This window comes from Anolis carolinensis, chromosome 2 (genome assembly GCF_035594765.1).
Source record: "Anolis carolinensis isolate JA03-04 chromosome 2, rAnoCar3.1.pri, whole genome shotgun sequence".
NCBI lineage: Eukaryota > Metazoa > Chordata > Lepidosauria > Squamata > Dactyloidae > Anolis > Anolis carolinensis.
In genome coordinates this window covers 305,656,859-305,679,559 of record NC_085842.1, presented here as the reverse complement: position 1 = coordinate 305,679,559, position 22,701 = coordinate 305,656,859, and the positions used below count along the sequence as shown (strand labels likewise).

The window sequence follows — 22,701 nt, the reverse complement described above, 5'->3', positions numbered from 1 at the left end:
TTCGGGGTGAGAAGGGTGGAATATAAATACTGTAAATAAATAAATAGGCTCTGTGATCTTGCTAATAATGAATTGGATCCAGAATCTGCCTCCTGCGAACAGAAGGGCTGCACTTATGGAAAGTGCCTCAACAAGATATTCAGGGGACACCCTCTTTGGTGTCCCTTTTCACCACTCCTCCCAAATCCCCATAGATGCCCTTTTAGGGGACCGAAAGGGCTGCTGGGGAAAGGAGAAAATTGAGAATATGCAGCCTCTCATAGAGTGCATTGCAATAAGCTAATTGAAAAGTTACCAGAATATGGACTATATTGTCCAGGAGATGCTGTAACTAAAACATTATTCAGAGCTAGTGCCAAACTACTTTGAGTCTCATTTAAACGAGGAAAGCAGAATATAAATAAATATAATAATAATAATAACTTTGAAACACAAAGTTCTCTTGAGCTCGTTTGGAGGAGTGGAATTCTATCTTGGAAAGGTTGCTTATTCAATTTCTGGACTTGAGAATCACCACTCCACACAGTCTGCATCTTTTGGGGGTTCAGATTGTTTACTGGTTCTTATCCAGCCCATTATAGTGATGTTTGGAAAAAGAGTTGTTCCAGAGAAAAAGAAGTTACTTTCAATAATAACAATACATCAAGTCAGAACCAGTTACCCACTATTCCCTAGATTCCCATATGGTTTTGAACCTATACTTGCAACAAGAGGAAGATAAGGAGGTACTGAGATCAAGGTCAATAACATGAAAGCACCATTGTCTAAAGAGTCACATGTTGTTACAGCACAGAAAACCAATGGAATTGCATGATGGTTAAGATGCTTGTGATGTAGCCAACATTAGACGAATGGGGTAAATGATCTTTGTAAGCCAATAAGGATTTTGAAAGTGCGACAAATCCTTTTATTGACTGCATTGAATTGAACTAGGGATCCTTTAATGGTACTCTCTGGAGCCAGCTCTGCAGACAGAAGCTGACATCACAGTAATAATAATAATAATAATAATAATAATAATAATAATAATAATAATAATAATAATAATAATAATAATAATAATAAAACTTTATTTATACCCTGCCACCATCTCCTCGTGGGGACTCGGGGCAGCTTACATGGGGCAGAGGCCCAAACAACATAAGGACAAAATATAAGCAGCATAATACAATCACAATATAAAACAGATAAAACAGTAATGCAATATATCCATTAAAACAACAATACAGGATAAAAAATTACATTAAAAACACATAAAAGGTATGTTCTCTATTCCCATCTGACACTACTGGGCAATGGTACAAAAACATTGCAAAGAAGTCCAGGAAGATCATTAAACTAGCCTCCCCTCATTATCTGGAGTAAGTCTGAGTATTTATGCCTTCAAGTTTTTTTCCCACTTATGAAGAATCTAAAGTGATCCTATCATGGGATTTTTTGGGGGCACAATTTGTTCAGAAGGGATTTACCATTGCCTTCCTCTGATGATGACAGTGTGTCTGATGATGACAGTGTGTCCAAGCTCACCTGATGGTTTCCATGGCTACATAAAGATTTGAACCCTGGTGTAACGGATTTGTCTTGCCTAAGGAAAAGTTAGTGTGTGGCCTACCTTGAGGGGTTGGTTTGTGAGCAGCCATTTTGGAAAAAAAAAGAACTAGGCAGACATTTTGTGTAGAGCCAGGGGGAGGAGCTAGATAGCAGCTATTTGCATGAAGTGGCCTGATTGGACAGATGCAAATAAGCAGATGCTAAGGCCCAAGAGAGGGGCGGGGCTAAAACGTCAGTTACAAGAGCTGTTTCTGAACATTCTAGTCAGTTGGGAGTTGAGCTGGGAACAGTTAAGGAGACAGTTGATTCCTGGAGTTCAACGAGTGCGATAGCTATTGGTGATAGCTGGTTGGATAAGAGCTCAGGGTGTCCTAGTTTAAGTTTAAAAGTCACTTTTTGAAAGTAATTGTATTAAAGCCTTTTGGGAAGGAAAGGCCAGGGAATTTCATAAAACAAAACTCCCCTTGCCTGACTGAGATCTTTGTGACACCTGGTCTCCTGGAGTCTAAACACGTGACAATGACACCATGTTGGTGCCCGATATAATTCCAGTCTAGTTCAAAGATAAAGGAACCTCAAGAAGGAAGAGCAGAAGCCTAGCTCATTAACAGCGGCTGGGTAACAGACAGCATATGATGCCTTATCTGGACTTGAAGACTGTAAAGAGCTGTATTATATTTCTATTTAAATCATTTGAAGTGTGCATCTATACCAGAGCAGTTTCAACCATTGGACAGTGTGAGGGGAATGGCTTATGCAGCAAGTGTGGGAGGCAACAACAATCCCTTGGCAGGTCCTCAAGAACTTCTAGTTTTCCCATTTGTGGTAGGTGGGTTTAAAAAGAGAATTTTCAAAGATACTTCCAATGTCTATAAGTCCCATATGTTTTGATTGACCTAAGTTGCAAAAGGCCTGCACTTCAGAGAAAATGCTGATGTTTGGAAAAAGAGTTGTTCCAGAGAAAAAGAAGTTACTTTCAATAATAACAATACATCAAGTCAGAACCGGTTACCCACTACTCCTTAGATTCCCATACGGTTTTGAATCTATACTTGCAACAAGAGGAAGATAAGGAGATACTGAGATCAGGGTCAATAACATGAAAAGCACCATTGTATAAAGCAGGAATCCCCAAACTTTTTAAACAGGGGACCAGTTCACAATTCCTCAGACTGTTGGAGGGCCGGACTATAGTTTTTTAAAAAACTATGAACAAATTCCTATGCACACTGCACATACCTTATTTTGAAGTAGAAAAACAAAACTGGAACAAATACAGCCTCCATGTTAATAATAATCATAATCATAATAAAAATAATAAAGAAGGTTGGAAGAGATCCCTTGGGCCATTTAGTCCAACTTCTTTCTGCCTTTGTGCATCAAAAGCACAAGCAAAGCACCCCTGACAGATGGCCACCTGGTCTCAATGTTGTTAATAATAATAATAATAATAATAATAATAATAATAATAATAATACATCACACAGTCCTAAACACTTGGGAAGTGTTTGACTTGTGATTTTGTGATACAAAATTCAGCATATATATCTCATTTGCTATGTTATACTGTGTCTTTGTGTCTAATAATAATAATAATAATAATAATAATAATAATAATAATAATAATAATAATGAGGTTTGGAAGATACCCCTTGGGCCATTTGGTCCATCCCCTTCTGCCTTTGTGCACCAAAAGCACTAGCAAAGCACCCCTTAATAATTAATTATTAATTAAATAATAAATAAAATATCATTATAAACAAGCAAAGCTTTGGAAGGCGCTCACCAGGTGAGGGAGAGGTGGAAAGGTGTGCGCCTTTCACTCCTCCCCCCTTGCGCCGCACGTGCCTTTCTTAACGGAGGAGGGAGCCGTTGCCACGGGGGCCAAATAAATGGCTTCAATGGGCCTTAGTTTGGGGACCCCTGGTCTAAAGAGTGACATGTTGTTACAGCATAGAAAACCAATGGAATTGCATGATGGTCAAGATGCTTGTGATGTAGCCAACATTAGACGAATGGGGTAAATGATCTTTGTAAGCCAATAAGGATATGCTTACTATTTTCTGTAGAAGTGATAAAAACCCCTGCAACCATTTTGAAAGTGTGACAAATCCTTTTATTGATTGCATTGATGTATGCATGTTTTTGTCGTTATTGCTACTCTTGCAATAAATAGTACTTTTACAGATTGAAGATCCAACTTTCGTGGTGTCCTTCTTCGCCCTCTCCACAGAAAAAGGGGCCTCCTGCTTTTGACTTTGGATTAAGAGGAGTATTTTTACATCTTTTACATTTTTGCCCCTTCAGTAGGCAACTTGCATTTGCCTACTTGCATTTCATGGAGTAGCCAGCTCAGACTTGGTGGAAGGATAATGCTGAAGTAAAATCCAGTTCATGGTCCAGTTTGATTCTTTGAATTGTGTGTTTGTGTGTGAGAGACCATCTTTTCCCTTGCCTCAAGCAGCAAAATATTGTGACTCAACTATATGCAAACTATATGCAAAGTTGTTTATTATTTGATTTATTTTCCAGCCATCCATTTCCTCTTTTGAGGTGACACAAATGTATCAGCTCTAATTATTTCAGTCTGTTGCTCAGACTGAAATCTTGTAGTGAATGTCTTATCTGCCCTTCTGTAACCTTTTCCTCAGCACCTCAAGATATAAAATAAATTCTTACATGAGAAAGATGTATAACTGGCCCCTTGATAACCTCTTTTATTACATTATTAAAATGTGATATTAGAAAACAGCCAGAACCTGTTATAATGCATGCATTCAAATATAGATAGTTGAAACTGGATCAGCATTCCGAATGCATAACCAACTCACAGCTGTAAAAATGAAGTGTTTTTGATATCTAGGGTCTATTAACACTGAACCATTGTACCAACTTGATACCACCTTCCACCAACACATTTGTTATTGAAAGCTATCAGATCCATAAAAACACAACATCTGCACTCCAGATCAGCACAGCTGGATGCACCCTATGGAGCCATCCATAGAAGTCTGCAACTTTCTGTAAAAATACAAAATCTTTGAAGTTTCAAAATACTGGCTAGAGACCCCATTCTGAGTAACTATGAAACCAACCTACACAAATGCAAATTACCTAAATTATTCCAAGTCCCATGGATTTATTTGAATCTTGAGCAATCAATAGAGATGTTTATATGGGGGAAAGTGCATCTTAGAATCGAGGAAAAATAACAATATACAAGTGTTGCCATGCTTCATTGCTGCATGATAATAAACCTTTCAATTAGCAGGTTTCTTCCCATTATATATGACTTTGGAAGAAGAGGGTAAATGGTCTGGGCCTTTTCATTTCTTAACATGTGTTTTATTAATTTATCCTTTTTTTTTGGAAGATTGTTCTGTGTTTTTCATATGATCCCTCTTTCCCAAACCACATATTTGGTGAGAGTTAATATTTTCTGTAGAAATGTTGTGTTGTTTATTTATGAGGTGCATGTGAATTGTTGCTTTACTCTGTGTACTTCTATATATTTGCAACTTGAGCAAAATACCCTTATTAAGAAGTTGAGGCCTACCAAAGTCCCTAGAAAATACATTTTGCCATGATGGAGATTACTTTTCTCAGCTTTGAGTGTTCTGGCTTGTACCAATCAATCTACAAGATGAAGATTTGGTGGAAACTTTAGTAGTATACTCAAAATACATATGACTCAACACATACCAATATATGTAGAAGCATCAAGTTTATTTTCAAAAATTACTAAAAACAGGGTGATGGGAAGGACTTTTTTTAAAACAGAGATACCGATTTACATAAACAGGGCAAAGCAACATTTGGAAAATGTACAATCTATTTCCTATTATTGCACTTCTCATATTACAACAAGGCATTTTAAAAATGTTTTCAACATAAATGATATATTTATATAAATAATGGTGTCTATATACAATATTATACAGAAAGTAGTGTGTCACACTTACAAACAACACGCAAAATGTAGCTAAAATCGTCACCAACTTGCCACAAAAGAGGAAGTGGTAAACCTGTGCCTGAGAGGCACCAGTTCAGATTACAGGTAAAGGATCACATGTTTGAATGCTTCATATGAAAATTAAAAAAAGTAAACTTTGCAAATAAGAGAGTTAGTATGTCAGGGAAATGGCTCGGTTAAATCCTGCTTCCTGACATATGGATTCTAACTACAGGGAATCTTGTTTTTTATGGAAGAGCAGTAAGTCTCAACATTTTTTCACTGGCAGTTTCTGGGTTCTTATAGAGGGTTCTCCCAAATTTCAGCTTGATTTTCATATACTGTAATAATCAATGTTCTCTCCACTAAAAGTACAGATTTCTGGCATCTAACTTGTTGGGAGATAATATTTCCTGTGTAAACAGACATGTAATGGAGTCTAATCACTTGAGAAAGGAGGCAATATGGCAAATTTATCTAGTTCCCCGCTCTCCTGCAATGCCTAACACCGTGTAGGATATTATAATCCTCCAGAAAAAGAGGTAACACTGCAGGAATTAAGAAAGGGAAAATATCCACCTCCTTCTGCTTCCATAGACTTCAAGTATTAATCTAACCCATTATTTCTTGTCTAGCCTACTGGCATAAATGAAAGTGGATTTCCTATTAAATGACAGGTGGCTATTCCAGATATCGTTTTGAGAATCTGAATATGCTCATTTCAGTAAAAGCATTTGGGGATTGGTATAGTCATCAAGAGTGATTTTTAAATTAAGTTCAAAGCATAATAACAACATTGATTCAGACCTTTTATATCTATAACATATTATATTAACAGAGTAGTATAGAAGTTAAATTCATCATGACTTTCACATCACAGTCAGCATTTTACTACATAGTTTTCTTTTTTTGCTGAAGGCTCGTGGCCTGTAAACAGTTAAAATATCTTCTGAATAATTCCCTCATAATGACTCATACACCCAAGGAAATGTTTTTATAAAAGTCTGGCACAATGCTTTGTTTTCCAGATATACACTACGTTTGTGATGATGACACAAAACACCTTTCTGTTTTTAAATGCATCTTTACAACAGATGACACCATTTGGATGGTTTTTGGTGTCCGTATTTTAATAACTCTTTGTGACTGGAGATGGAGGGAATTGGCCCAAAAAACTGCACCATTGCTGCAGTTTAATTTCAAAATTGTAAAATGTTAGTACTAGATACATATAAAGTTTCCATGGTTCTGTTTCTTTGTCTTGTTCTAAAACATTGACCAGCTAAAGTCCACTCCAAAGTGCAAAGAAAAAAACAACTGCTGCCATATCAGAAAGTACAGCCTAGGAGGTTGCATTTTAGGGCCTATTTTTGACTTCTGTGGGAGTTAAGACTGGTCTCCAACATAGTTGCCACACTTGCAATAAAAATGGCAAATGTATTTGATATATGTTTTATATGGGTTGACATGGTACCCAATGGTTTCACTGAGTTCACAGGGCACAGCAAGAGAATGTAAAGATCTGAATGGATTTGAGGCATTATTTTTACTGAATTAATGGCTCGTTTACAGAGCTTGAGAGGGAAAAATTGAGATCAAAAAAGCATTACTTTTTTCAGGGCCTAGTAATGTTCAGAAAATGGTATAAATGATTGACAGCAGTCTTTCCACCCCAGTACTCTTCAGATGTGTCGGACTACAAACCCCACAAAGACGTGTAATTTGGAAGATAGGGGATTGCTGATACAGTTTGCACAAAACTCTTCTATAGCCAAGATGATTCTTTCCCCCATTATTTCCTTTATAAAGGGTATGGAAATGATGCTTTAGAATGAATGGTAATAAACACAACTATAAGTATATTTCAGTCTTAAAATGTCAGAGAAGGAAACATAAGGCTTGATTGGGATTGTCTACCTTAAGTTCTTCTAATAAAATATGAATTCCAATGAATACACATTAATGAAAACGTTACATGGTATATAAGGCTCAAAAGGCTCATGACCAATTCCTTCATAGATAAGTCATTCAGATTTTTCAAAGAACAATTCAGAGCTGGTGGCTTGGGAATTTTGGGCCTATCCCTGACACAACAATTTAAGGCAAAAGGAAGAAACTATTTCACTTTATTCTTAATTTCTGGATATATACGCTGCCACTCAGGACAAAACTTTTCTCTCCCTCCCCCCATTAATTTCCTTCTTTCATTTATTCAAAGTGATTATCTTGCTTTGTGCTGACCCTTGTGTATTTTTTAAAAATTATCACTACTATTTATTTTTCTTTTTAAAAAACTATTCTAACTTCTCATATTTTGAAGTTTCTTGTGCCTAAAATGATTTAACACCTCAAAATGGCCAGTCAAACATGTGCTTTGACTATACACGAAACATTCAAGATTAGTGCATATGAGGCTCTGGGAGTGTACTCTATATACGACAACCTCTAAAAACAAAACAACTGGGAACTATGCACATACCTTCCACAATCTAATTCTCATCACAAAAAGCTATTCCTTGGTAACAACTGGAAGCCTGAGATGGGATATATTACACATATCCATCTACCTTAAAAGTCACAGCCAATTCAATGGGCCCCAGAGGAGCATTGTCACAACGCAGCCATGGGTACACAATGCCTCCAAGCTTGCCCCAGAGTATATCAGCAATGCCACTAACTGCTTTTACAAATCTACACAGTACCACTAAAACCAACATTTTAGGACATAATCAGCTGAAAATATGATCACTCAGAAATGAAAAGTGCAGAACATCCACCAATACAGGCTCCCTGGTTATCTCTTGTTATCTCCTGATTGCTTAAACCGATTTTTCACATCTCCTTGGCTACTCTCCCTACACCATGAAGCATTTGTCAGTGCAATTCTGCAAAATGAAACCTGGTTCATTTACACATGGAAATATTTACAAATTTTAGTTCTTGCATCAATTGGGTAAAGAAAAAAAACTTCCCTTGACATTAAAAAAATGGTGAGACCTCCAGGGCTGAAAGCCAGATAATCTAATTCATAGTTTATCTGACATGAGGCTATTTGAATCATAATCAGCAGATAGGTCTCAAGGTGCTCAAAGGATGAATTGTATATTAATAAAAAGCCCAACGTATTTCATTCTGTATACAGTCTAAGAGATGTGACAGTTTCAGCAATGACTGGGTTTCAAACAGATATAAACAAGCCACTGGAAGTGTACACAAAACCACACACTGTTATTATGCATTACTGTACTTTGTTAAATATTTATGTGTTGTCTCTTTTTATGATTTTGTCTGAAGAAAACATCTGACAGCATGCAAAATGCATTTGGCTTTTATTAATAAATCATTTGTTCACTGAGCACCTTGAGACATGTCTAAAGAGCTATATCCCATCTATATACTTTTGGAGAGCACTACCGGATCAATATTTTCCCCTTCTCTCTGTGTTTTTTTTTTCAATTGGAAAGGAGGGTGATATTCCATTTTAGTGGCTTACTATCAAAAGTTTAATAAATGAACAGGAACATTTGTATTTCTCAAAATACTTGTGGTTCTGACCAATCTGTGGAAATATTGGAAAGTTTTACTTGGAAGAAAGTGAGATTGTGTCAAATATTCCTCAGTTCTACGATTCCATATGATTGCTACACACTGAAGGCAAGTTTCTTCAACTAGTTTGCAAAATGTAAAAAAAAAAAGTAAGGAGAGACACTCAAATATTCATTCTGAATTTTTAAAAATCCACCCCAATTTATCAGTGCTGAACACTGTTCCACTTTAAAACTCGTACCATGTGTGTTTTTGAAACAAAAAAATAGTTCAACAAGGATGAACCTGAGGTGCCTTCATGACCAGCGACTCCCCCATGGAGCTCCCTTCTTGGTCCAACTAGCTCAGTATTACTCTGACTAGCAGCAGCTCACTTGGGCCTTAATCACAGGACTTCACCAGTTCTGGAACCTCTGATATTTGAGATTTGTTTCCCCTGTAGAAGGAAGGATTTTAAACTGGGAACTCGCCCACACAATATATGCACCCTTTCTTTGAGCTATAGTATGTCCCTCATAAGGTATTCCAAACACACTTTTCAGATAGTGCCTGGGTGAATTCAAAACCAGTATCTGAATCCTTTTATTGCATCAGAAAGAAACCAGCTATAGGCTGGCACCCTGTTCAGAATGTATAAGGCTCTTAACTGGACCTGTAACCTTATAACTTTTGGTATTCATTTTCACAGTCATTAACAACCCAAAGGGGTCCTAAAACCTATCTCTGCAGATGGGCATCCTCCCAACAGAAGCTCTTGCTGGAGAGCAGGGTGCTGGGAAAGAATGAGTCCAGTCCGCTTCCAGTTGTGAAATACATTGAGACAGACAGGACCTCATTTCCTAGAACCTTGGAAATTCTGTCTCGTGATTGCTTGGCCAAAGCAGTAGGATTTGGGATAGTATTGAGAGGCATATTAGCCATGATGATGGAGCTCCATCAATGAAGCTATGTTTCCTGACAAAGAATCTCAACCACAATCTTTTAAAATACCCTACAGAACTTTCCCATTTAGTTTATGTAAAATATCATTTCCTGTGCATCTAAATGGTGAGAGCAAAGTGTACCAATGGCAAATAATTGATTTATAAAACAAGGGGCCAGAACTCAGACATGTCTTGTAAACATATCATTGGCTTAGTTTTTTAAACACATAGTCCCAACTACAAAAATCTGGCTGGGGCAGTCAAGTGATGTGGCAAATACACACTGCCAGTCTTTGCCAAAGTGTGTTGATTTCATAACCTTGATTGAAGAGCCTTTTTATTGAAATCAGAAAAGTCCTAAAAACGAAACCCTTCTATGGTTGCAGCTCCACACAGATCATTGACTAGGAGGTCTCCAGTATGGCAAAGAGAGGATATGGTTACACAGCAGTCTGTATGAAAAGTGTGCGGCACTTGACTTTGAAATCCTGGAAGCAGCAGAATAGTGGTCATTTATAAAACTAAGTGCACCAATTTGGAGATGTTCCTGGCTTATGAATCTTGACATTCCTTGGCTGATTTAAGGAAGGACTGTCTGATGGAGTACAATACCATTCAGTCAGGTCCAGCTCCTGCAATATTTACAAAAGTTCCAGTGGACACACATTTCAAAGGTGTACTCGAACAGTTAAATTTAGTTTTACAGGGCAGTATTGCTCACATCATGCGGAGGGCTGATGCTTTCTGATAAGCAGTTGAACTGGTCCCTCTGGGACTGATTTGATGATATTCCAGGCATCATAATGCATAAGACCAAGCAAGGATTTTCCACCAATGGCAAGTATTTCATCACCGACTTCTAATTTTCCGTCTTGTTCTGCAGCACCACCTGTTGGCAAAGATGATCAAAGTCAGAGAAGAAAGGAAACACGAAAAGACAGGCACTGTTCAAGCCAACACACTTTTGATTTCTCAAATCCAGTGACATTCCAGTTCTAAAATGTACTGCATTATCATTCATAGTACAGCACAAATTCACCATGGTGACTAAGACTATTCTTCAATCCTAGAACGCATATGATGCAAAGTGCGCTATAACGTATACTACATTCTACCACAACAAACCTGCAAAGTTCATTCCCATTTTTCAGAGATGCAACTGAGTCTGCGAGACTGGGCATTACCCAAGGCTAGGAAAGGAAAAAAGGAAAGAAACCTGAAACTGGTAATGAGGAATGAAAACAGAATAGAGAAAAATAAACAAAAGAGGAAGCGAGTTAAAAAGAAAAGGTGTTGAAAAGGCAAGTCAGCACCTGAGGGATGTGAGTGGGCCTCCCTCATTCTGAACAAAGTTTTGAAAAGGCAATTGGCCTTGATGGCAATTTTAGGAGTAGTGGTCCCCAAAAGCAGTGTGTTTCTAACTATGGTTTTAAGATTGATCTTGTTGGATCCTATGTAGAGTGATATCAGTTTGAAAGAGGAGAATGGAGAAAAGAAAAGGAGGAGAAGAAAGGAATATATCTGCTTGAGACTCTACATGAACACAGTTGTTAGTGTTTACGTTGAAATAATATTCTCTACTGTTATTATGCTCCCTTCTGCTCCTATCAAACACACAGTCATAAGACTGCTAAAGAGACCATCTAGCTATTCCTCTTGAAAGGTATAGTTCTTGTACCACTTTGTTCTGATCTGGGAGGATGGAGCACTTTCGAAAAACAGAATCACAAATATGCTTGGCACTGTATCTCTCTCCGCATAACAATGCAACATATATGTTTACAGCCATAAGGTAGGAAATACAATGCCAAAGGACAGGGGCTCTGCTGAAAATCTGCTTTCCTAATACCTTTAAATATTCTTTTGATGAGCAAAGGCCTGTCTCCAGAGATTGAAGCTTTTCCTCCATCTAGACTGAAGCCCAAGCCAGCAGAAGTCTTCAACAGTTCTACATAAATAGCATCACTCAGTTCTCCACCTAGACCTTTAGAAAGAGAAAAGAAGCATAAAGTAAACACACTCTCTTTTGTCTTAATGACCAAACTTTAGGCAATCAACCTGAAGGGCTGCTGAAAGCAAACACAAATCAATTCCCCAAAAGATTCACAGATGTTCCTGTTTCCCAGAGCATTGAAGGGCATACATCATCCTCCTCAGTCTTTCCTTCCCTGTGTCATTTCCATTCCTTGGAATTACTAAACAGACAGCTATAATTTTGGATCCTTTTCTAGCATTCCACTATCCTGTTGGGTTAGTTTGATCTTGAACCACAAAATGTGTGTAAATCCAAATGTCTCTGGAAATGGGATTCTAAAATGTCCACATAAATTACATTATTCATCAAGCAGTATCTGAGAGGCCTAATCTGATTTCCAGTTGGTCTGAATGGGGGCTGGAATATCTAAACACTTGCCCTGCCCGTAAAAGCTTTTAAAAATGCTGTTCAGTTTCCAAAGGATTTCAAATGAAAACTCAAATGTTTTTTATTGCCTCTATCCAATGCATAAATGCATAGAAAGTTGCAACACAAACTATATGGGGCTCCTTCTCATTATCATTCCTTTTTTTTCCCTTAGGTGTAAATTCATTTCTGCTGCTGTTAAACTAAGATTGTACCTGTTCCTCCTCCCATTGTTGCGGCTCCCGATGTTGGTCCTGTAGGAGTAGACTTTTCAGACCCAGAAGAAGACTTTTTCCCATCTCTTTCCTTCCTGATGACAACAATAGCATATTTGTGGAGCCTTGCCTGGTGGAGAGCATTGAGTACATCTCCGTGAACGGAACCGGTAAGACAGATGCCATTGATGGAAAGAATCAGGTCTCCTCGGTGGATGATTCCTTCCTGGGATGCCACTCCTTTTGAGAACACCCGATGGACCTTCAAAAAGATACATTGTGGCACAGGTCATCAACTCAGTGACCTTTTTGCTATTAAATTAACCCTTTGATATATTTAAGCAAGTCTGTACATTGGCAGAACTTCAACATAAGCACCTTAATGAGGTACTGGAGGAAATGTGAGATAATGTATAATTCAAATAATACATTACTTTTTACAAGGAAAGGTTAATAATAGCTTAATTTTTTTCATCTAATTCACTCAACTAAAGTTAGCCTTCAGAATGATGAAAAAACAGATGCAGCCAGCTTTCCACTTTTGCCGGGGTTAGGGAAGCAGGACCCACAGAAAAGTGAGAAAACAGCATATTAAAAAATTGCTGTTTGTTTTTACCTGACAGTACACTTCTCTGGGAATTTTTAGGCCCTCCAGCACAGCTTTATCATCAAGTTCCAGCATGGAGGGAATCATAGAATAATAGAATAACAGAGTTGGAAGAGACCATATGAACCATCTCGTCCAACCTCCTGATACGCAGGAAAAGCACAATCAAAGTACTTCCAATCAGATGGCCATCCAGCCTCTGTTAAAAAGCTTCCAAGGAAGGAGCTTCCACCACACTCCGAGGCAGTGAACCCCACTGTTGAACAGCTCTTACAGTCAGGAAGCTCTTCCTAATGTTCAGATGGAATTTCCTTTCCTCTAATATGAACCCATTGCTCTGAGTCCTAGTTTCCAGGGCAGCAGAAAGGAAGCCTGCTCCTTCCTTATGGGTAGACTCTTCTTTGGAGGACTTCAAACAGATATTGGGTAGCCATCTTTCCGGGTGCATGGCAGGGGATGGGACTAAGTGGCCCTTGCGGTACCTTCCAACCTTATTACTCACTTATGGATTCTGCAGCTGGCATCTGGTTAGGGACAAGTACACATGTTTCCCTTAAACATGTTTGTCCTTTTTTGTGTACTGCAGGAAATTGGTATTCCCTTTCTCCTGATACAGTGTCTACCCACCCAGCCATTTCATCAAAGAGTTTCTAAAGCAGTGGTTCTCAACCTGTGGGTCCCCAGGTGTTTTGGCCTACAATTCCCAGAAATCCCAGCTGTTAGGATTTCTGGGAGTTGAAGGCCAAAACATCTGGGGACCCACAGGTTGAGAACCACTGTTCTAAAGGTTCCTGCAGAGCCATTTGTAAAGAACAGGCAGAATCACAAAAGTGTCTCCCCAAAGCCGGTTACAAAAGGGTGACATCAGTGTCGAGACTGTGCTGCTGCAATCATTTCAAGTTGGTCTATGGGGATGTAGTCAGACATTTGTGTGAATCTGTCTGCTCCCCATGGAGCAGGGAATTATAGTGCAGGAAAACCACAGAGGTGGTAAATGGTCTAGCATGGGTCTCTGGGCAGACAGAAGAAGGAATTACTGACAGCGAAAGTAACACAAGATCAATGGATTGTGCAGAAGTACGATAGACAGTCTCTGCTATATAAGAATATGAATGAATCATCAAATGCAGCAACCTGAATGTTTTATGCTGTAGTTTAATGGTCATTCCGGGTCAGAACTTGGAAAAGTTGCTTTGCTAGCCGTGCAAGCCAATGGGATTCTGGGAATTATGAGTTAAAAAAGTACTTTCTACAAGTTTTGTCTAATCCTCAAGACATACACACACACACACACACACACACACACACACATATATATATATAGCTCTCTCTCTCTCTCTCTCTCTCTCTCTCTGTAATAGCATTAGCATATGGTTTTCACAATGATACAAGCAGCCGTTCACAACAGGAATTTATGGCTGGGGACTGCTTTGATAAACGAGGGCTTGATCACATTTCCAGCTGTAACCTTTGTATGAGAAAAATGCAGTCACCACTTACAATGATGGATTTTTGTTCCAGGTCCACTCCTCCTGCAACACTAAATCCTAGGCCTGATCCTTCCTCTTTATTCAAGACTACAAAGTAAACATCTTCTTTGTTCTGACAAAAAAGGGTAAAGAAATATCCAAAGATTAAAAACCCACAGAACTATTAACAAAATTCACAACATGTCTGAAAGTTAAGAAGAGTGCTGGGTCAAAAGAAGTGTTTTCTTAATACTTAAAAAAAAACCTCCTCTTTAAATCTGTATTTAAAATAACATCGGCTTCAAAATATTACACCAGCTGTTTTACAAAGTACACCAAAAGACATTTTGAGTTTAACCACAAACAGAGCAAAATAAATCAACCCGATTAGGACTAAATTTGAATGATGCTTTTGGAGTGGTGGTGATTCTCATTTATGTCCTCACATGTGAGTTCAGTTAGTTGTAAAGTGCAATGTGTCTTTGAACATATGCAGTATAGCTTTCCAACAAGTATTACTAGCCACATCTAAAAGTGTGCAGGGCACAATGGGCAAGTTGTGGACCACCAAATGTCATTTTGCTCCATGCAAGGCTGCCTTTCAATATGACACTAAAGCTGCAGCTAATTCAAAATGCAGCAGTCTTGAAGGAATTGTACTAGTTGCCAATATAGTTCTGATCTGAATTCAGTGTGATAAGGATAACATTTAAAGACTTTAATAGCTAGAGACAGCAAAACTTTGAGGAGAACAGTAATGCTCAAAAACCTTACAGCAATGCTAGACAGTTGGGGACTGTAGAACAATTTCATGGAGGGTGAAGAATGTATCCAAACAAAAGAAAGTAGCTCACAGTACATGGGCAGACTGCTATGGAACTAACTTGTTTATTTTGAATGCACAACCCTATTTCTGAATTACCCTCTGAAATCTTAAGTTACATCAGTGCTAGGAATTTGGGGACCATTTCTTAGGGACATAATTCTTTTTGAGATGCAGTTGTCTCATCTTTCCCTCCCCCTAGCTATGCCTTTGCCAAGAGATGGGGCTTAGATGAATTTAAAATATTGTAGACCAAAAAAAAATTGCTATGAATTGCATAATGTTTTCCAGCCTCTGTGCCACTTTGGACTCAAGAACAGATGTGAGAAACTATGCAGACACTGACCATGTTCCAAGAAGCATTCAGTTTCATAAATACAGAGTTTCTGGATTTTACAAACTGGCACGAATAAATGATCTGATTACTTTCGGCTTGGAACAAAATCCAATCTTAGCAATTCTGCAAAATCTGCCAAACCTACCTGGCTCAACTAAACACTTGAGGCTAACAAGTTTTAACCAGGTATTGGATTAGAATAAAAAGCGGTTCTGGGAGGTCTTTTTCTCTGTGAATTCCTCAGGCCTCATAGCCTTTATATGTGCTCAGAGATCTAGACTTGGATGGTTAAACCACAGCTGGGGTTGTTTCATACTTCACTGAACATAAATATGGAGCCACTTTGGGCAATGATTATTAGGATAGGAAAGTAACTACTGTGAGATTTATCATTATGTTCCCATGAATGTCTTTTTAAATTCTACCTCTGCAAATTACTACACCTTTACTGTCTAGTGATATTTGTATGTGATAACTTGAGATCTTACTAAGGGACTTCTCTTTCTGTCTAGCTTATATCGTATGGCCTTTCAATTCAAAATCCTTTGTAAAGCATAGGTGACAGCAGAATTCCACTATTGTAATCTATGTAAAGTGTAGCTAGCCAACTGAATGTTCTTGAAAAATTTATGGAGTCAGATGGCTGGCATTGTTGTATCACGTCATTCCCAATTTTGGCAACATAACACGGAGAACCTAAATATGGGGTTTCCTTAGCAAGATTTTTTCAGAGGAAGTTTGCCTTTGCCTTCCTCTAAGGCTGAGAGAGTGTGACAACCAAGGGGTGAAATCAAGCCCACAATATTGATATTAATAAGAATACCCTGCAAATAAACCCAAGGAATTTATAAATCAGCAAGAGTTTGGTCTAGGCACAGATTTGTTGTTGGTGCAAGATGATAAATAACAATGGAACAGTTGAGCAAATCACCATTTATTGTTAAGCTCAGGAATAAGAAGGGATATTTAGATAGTTAAAATGTACCATGCATACAAAAAGTGAGATTTTAAGCGAACCTCATTATTTCAAATTACTTAGGCAAAGCTTGGTAATGTTACTTGTTTGTACTATAAAGTTCCAGACTTCCTCAAATGCAGACACAGTCAGAAAGGCTGTGGACAAATATATGGTTTTTGTAAGGAAAGATAGTGCCTAGACAAGTTAAACTAAGTTTAGGTGTTTGGAAAGTTATATAGCAACAGCTTTGTGTAACCAAGTGAATTCAAGACAATAGATGTTATAACACCCAAGTGGAACTGAAGTAAAGAACCTTTGTAACAAGACATGCTTTATGTGCCAAAGAACTTATAAATAAAAACTTCTTTGTTTTCAACAAAGATAGTGTCTTTGAGTTGTGAACTGCACTACACAGAGTCAGCGAGGACTCTTCTAACTCTCCCCTCCAACACCATATTGCCTGATACGCGCGCACGCACACGCTTATGTGTATATTGTTGGCAGTGGTTGGGATCTTGAAATAAGGATCACCCCCTGCCTTAGTGGGATTTGATGTCCCATAGTTAATGTTGGCAAAGATGGGATATTAAGAAAAAGATTCCCCCCTGTCTGAAAGAGCTGTGCTTTTCCATTTAATGTTGGCAGTGGTGAGATAAGAGATTTCCCCCTGCCTGTTTGAGAAGCCTCTCTTTTGTTTTGTGAAGCATTTTTTACATTTAATGGTGGCAGCGTCGGGATCTGAAAAGTACCGAGTATCCTCAGTATCAGATTTGAGGCACTGAGTAACAAAGTGATAGAACCTGGTCTAGTGTTGAGGTTTACCTCAGAAAAAGAAATATGGCACCTTCTAAAACAAGACAAATAAGTGCTGAGAGTGTGTCAGAAAGTGGAGTCAGATTCTGGATCCATCCTAATGTCCTTCTGTTGTGCCATGACTACTTCCAGTTAGCTATCAGGAAACTAGAGATATAAGTTTAGAACCCCTAATTTACTTCCATTAAACAGAATTAAGTTACCATATTTTCTTCCCTATGCAACAATAAAAAATCAAACACAGTATTCTGCATTTAAATATTGGCACCTTTTCCCACAGGAAAATATTGGGTTGTACTATTTTCCATGCCGATGTTATCCAGGCTTACCTTGGCTTGTGTTCTGGCCTCCTGAAGTAAAGAAGAAACATCACATTTTGTTGTCACCAAAGACAAGACTGACTGCAATTTCTGCTGATCCAAAGTGGAGACCAAGAGTTGATCTAAGCTGAAAAGTAAATGAAAAATAATGTTGGAAATCTGCTTAATGCTTTGAAGTTTGTTTTCTTTTAAAAATCCAAACATTTATAATGGAAAATGGCCAGGATTTACCTATTTATTTAATTTTATTTACTTAAATTATATCACACCTTTCTTCTGGCATAGGATGTCTAGGACAATTGCATGGTCCTGCAAATCTAGTTTAGCTTAACATTATCCACTGAAATTCAACCTGAGGTAAGGGAGTGATATGAAACAGTCATAAAAATCTTAAACATTTAATGCTTCCCACAGGTTCATGTCTCAAAAACCAGGTAACTCCTTGAGTATTTTTTAAAATTAACAAGCTTAGAAGTTACTTTTTCTCATTCTTCCTACTACCTCATGACTGTATGAACAAAAACAAGAACAAAACAAAGTATCTTAGGAATACTGGGGGGGGGGGGGGGGGGGAATAGAAGCCACCATCTGCCTTTTTGTGGCACCCATTCCTCTATCTTTTCTTTTTACTTGTTAAAGGAGCTACCTCAAGAAACAATGGCTAAGAAAGGTTTGGGGTTGGTTTGGGTGAATAAATCTAAACAATTACTGGTCCCATCTAGTGCTGATTGACTGAATCAACTGCTTAAAAGCCACATCAATTCAATGGCTAGGTTTACAAATTGCCACCTTTTCTTTCAACAGAGGTAAACTAAACTGGGGATAGAAGATTACTATTTTTCATCAGATAGCACAATTTAGAATATAAATCTTTTGGCTTCCCTCCCTAGAAGAATGTTCTGTGCTGCAGCTTTTGAGGCCATAGGACACTGTTCACTCCTGATATCAAATCAATATGCAAGGAAAATGTTAAAACTTGCCTGATTGACCAGCTTTTCCCTGAGCACATCTTATTCCGGCTGACATCATGTTGCCGTACATCCTCATCCGACGTTGACCCAGGAGTGCCTGAACCACTGTTCCTGGGACTGCTTTCTTTTGAATGGTGCCTGCTTGCCATTACAAGACCTGAGAGCTCTGAGTAGTCTTTCAGACTAGGAACACTTTCTATGGGAAGACCAAGGGATCTTGCAGCAGGTGGAACTTCCAGTTCTGTTTTAAATTGGGAAGTTTGGGAATCTGTGGTGAAGTCCTCACAGCACAGCTTGTCAAGATCTGGCATGCTTAAGGCCCTCAACTCCCGGAGTTTAGAACGGGATAACGGTGTATGTCTGATGTGTCCGCCGGAGGCTCTGCTTCTTCGGATGTTGGTGCTGGACAGAGGCAAATTTTCTGGACTCCCCAAAGTATCATGCCTAGCATTCTTCTCCAACTGAATGTCATCTTTGCTGCTCTCAGGGGATGTCTGCTGCAGATGCATCAATGCTGCAGTAGTTGATGATTTTGTCATTTGTGGGGATCCTGGGGCTTCATTTTCACAGTAGGAACTCAAGCTTCGTCGCAGAGTCTGGACGGCATCATTTACACTGGCAGCTGAAACTGCTGAAACACCACCAGACAGTCGCCTACCGACAGGGAGCTTGGAGCTGAAAGAGGTAGAATGTATGTCTATGGCTTTGACCATTGGCCTATCAAAATTGGCAAGGTTCTCAAAAGATTTAATTCTCTGCTTTACTGAAAAAGATGAGAGGGGATCATGTGGCCAGTTGAGTTCATAATAGTAATAATTCCTCCTGCAAGTTTTTAATTTGTCCACAATGCGACTACTGTTGTCATTGGGCAACGATAATTCTTGACTGTTCGATTTGGGAATGCTATTTGAGACCTCTTTTTCATCTTGAATGTTCTGGTCATTCATCAGATTCAGATGAACAATTTTTAGCATGCCCAGCTCTGAATTAGGATGCTGTTCACAAGAAACACTATTCAGGATATTCTGGACATGATGCATTGGTGCATCTATAGCACTGCTCTCCTCTCGCAAATGGTTTGATAAATGGGTAGGCATAGAATAGGTCCGTGTCACAGGTTTTAATGCATTGTGAAAATGTGCTGCCTCAAAAGTATTCTGGCTACAGTTTTGTACTTCACTTTCCAACTGGTTGATCACTTTCTTGTTACTTTCTCCTTTCTCCAGAGACCCCTCTGGAGTTAATGAGGAGGAGGAAGAAGATAGTCTAACCTCAATGAATGTGCGCTGAATTTCCTGACCTGATTGTTCTTTCTGAGCAGGAGAAAGAACACCGAGTGACTCCTTTTTAAAAGGCCCAGTATTGTCAGAGCCTGGTGGATTATTTGTACATCCATCAGAATTCAAGCAACTCATATCCATTCCTTGGTTCTCAGTTTTGCCACTGAGACAATGACCCCTGGTTGCCATTTGGGAATGTGCTTTTATCTGGGAAGAACCTTCCCGACTTTGGTAATTGGCAGCATCAGTCTTATTTCTCTCTTTGCTATTCATAGCTAATTGAATTGGCACCTGCTTTTCTTTTTGCTCTGTGGGGTACTCAGCCATTTCAGCATCACCGAGCACTAAGTTGTTAATGGATTTATCTTTGTTGTTTTGCACAGTGTTTCCACCACCATTCAACATAGCTGAAGAGGATTCCTGAGGCAGTGCTAAAACTAATTTATTTTCTTCCTCTTGTTGAAGAATCTTACACCCCATAGAAAGGCTCCTGCTAAGTGGTTCCAAATGTGTGGCTAGGTTATGAAGGGATGTGACTTTCTTTGGAAGAAGCCTCGGCGAAGACTGTACTGGAATGGATGTCTTTTTCTGATCAGTTACACCACCTTTTGCAGGAGCAGCACTAAGAGAATCAGAATGAGTCTTTGACTTACTTTTAATAGTAAGTCCCTTTAACTTTGGCCCTGGCTTGTTCCGTTGATTATTTGAAAGTGTTTCTACAATACTCTTTTGGGGAATCCCTCTAGTTTCCTGATGCATTTTTTTGAAAGATGATGGGTTGTGTGGAATGGTATTGCCTTTACATTGACCAGAAGTCTGAATTTTTGCATTTGAACTTTTTGAGACAGGAGTAGCATTTTTTTCATTCTTTCCTGGTAGATCATTAGCAGTGATGGCCTTACTAAAATCTTTCGATTTTGTCATGAGTGGGGATCTGGAGTTGTTTACTATTCTCTGTGATGTACAGTCTACAGAGTGGCTATCTTGCTTGGTCAAGTGAACTGAGTCTGTGATTCCTTTTTTTGTTGCAGAAGAATAAGCAACCATGTGACTGCCACAGTTTATCCCTAAATCATTTTCTATCGGTAATTGTTCTTTTTTATCATGCTCATTTCTTCTCTCCCAACCATTGATGTTTTTTGTAGAGTGCAAAGGCATTTCTTCAGCATCAAGTTTGGAAGTCTCACACGTCTCTGTAAGTTGCTCCCTGCTTTCTAAGCTTACCCTATCTCCACTCCTCAAGGAACTGCTCTTGTAGAAAGAGCACTCTCCATTATTATGTTCTAACAGATCTGCTCTTGGTGGAGAAACTTGAGAAGGAGAATGAAAGGGTTGTTCTTCTAATGAGAGTTTAACATCAGAAATTGCCAGTGAGCCAATTTCTACATTGCCTTCTTCTTGCAAAACAGTGTCTGAAGAATGGCATTCTGGTGGACTAGATGTTTCTGAAGGAGGTGTGACCAATTCCTTCTGGGGAAAGTGTTGCTGTTCAAGATTCGAGCAGCAAATTTCAATTTGTTCTTCATCTGACTCAAGTGTCTTGTATGTCTTTGAGGAATTGTCACAAGCAGACAGCAAGAGTGATGAATTGCCTGAGAGTCCAGCAGTTTCCACTACTGATTCTGTGTCTGAGCTGGAGTCATCTGCAGCAGCATACATAGATTTTGGAACTGTACTGCTTTTGTCTTCAACACCAGTCAAAGTGTCATCTTTTAAGTTACTAAAATTCCTGGAATAGTTACTCAGACGGGTTTGGTTCAAAGTGAAAATCTTGCTTGCATCAATGGAATCCAAGGCAGAAAAGCCCAAGAGTTCTTGTGTGTTTGATGCATAATTCAGAGTTCTTCCTGGAAGCTCTTTCTTAACTATATTTGATACAGAATTAGAACCAGCATCTTCTGCCATAATAAAAATATCTTCCATGGCACACTTGTCACTGGCTAACAGACATGTAGCTTCTTTTTCTTTTGAGGAATTCATCTCTTCAAGGAATCCATCAATATCTCTTGAGCTGTCTTGCGCACAGCTGCTACCTTGAACACAGCTGGTTTCCAAAGAATGTGCTAGCATCTCCTTCATCTTGGCATCAGATGGCAGTACTGTCCTTTCTGCTGCATTTTTAAGGTTATCTCCACACAAAGGTTCTTCCTGATTTGTAAAGCTGTTTTCTTCTTCGAAGATGAGAACATTACTTGGATCGTTCTGAACAGTTCCATCTGTCTCTGAAGACTCAACAGTATTTGAAAGTCTGTTCATGGCTAAAAAAGGAAGCAAATAAACAAGTTATTCCATCGTCTTAATACTACAGTTATAATGCGCAAGATATTTTGATCCAGTAATCTTTATAATCTTATAAGCTTTATAAGTGTAGTGAACTAATAGGTATAAAAATACCTCAAGAAGCAAAAGCTAAGCAGGATGCACTCCTTAATTCCAGATAAAATAATGGATTTGGAAAAATTCTACAAAGTAGAGTAGTACAATGGAAGTGTTAGTTTAGAACAGGCATGGGCAAACTTTGGCCCTCCAAGTGCT

At 38.7% G+C, this 22,701-nt stretch overlaps 1 protein-coding gene across 4 annotated transcripts in view; it reads right to left on the bottom strand.

Moving 5' to 3' along the window:
• Window positions 1-5,258: 5,258 nt before the first annotated feature.
• The window catches only part of pdzd2 (PDZ domain containing 2), a 315,666-nt gene continuing 298,223 nt past the window's right edge, over window positions 5,259-22,701 (bottom strand). For all 4 annotated transcript variants that reach the window (XM_008118592.3, XM_008118591.3, XM_008118594.3 and 1 more), the window contains 6 exons: window positions 18,896-22,424; window positions 17,925-18,042; window positions 14,696-14,797; window positions 12,589-12,850; window positions 11,822-11,956; window positions 5,259-10,861 (listed from right to left, as the gene is read on the bottom strand). In XM_008118592.3, coding sequence (XP_008116799.2) covers window positions 10,695-10,861; window positions 11,822-11,956; window positions 12,589-12,850; window positions 14,696-14,797; window positions 17,925-18,042; window positions 18,896-22,424 — 4,313 coding nt within the window. In that variant the 3' untranslated portion in view covers window positions 5,259-10,694. The remainder of the gene's footprint in view (window positions 10,862-11,821; window positions 11,957-12,588; window positions 12,851-14,695; window positions 14,798-17,924; window positions 18,043-18,895; window positions 22,425-22,701) is intronic.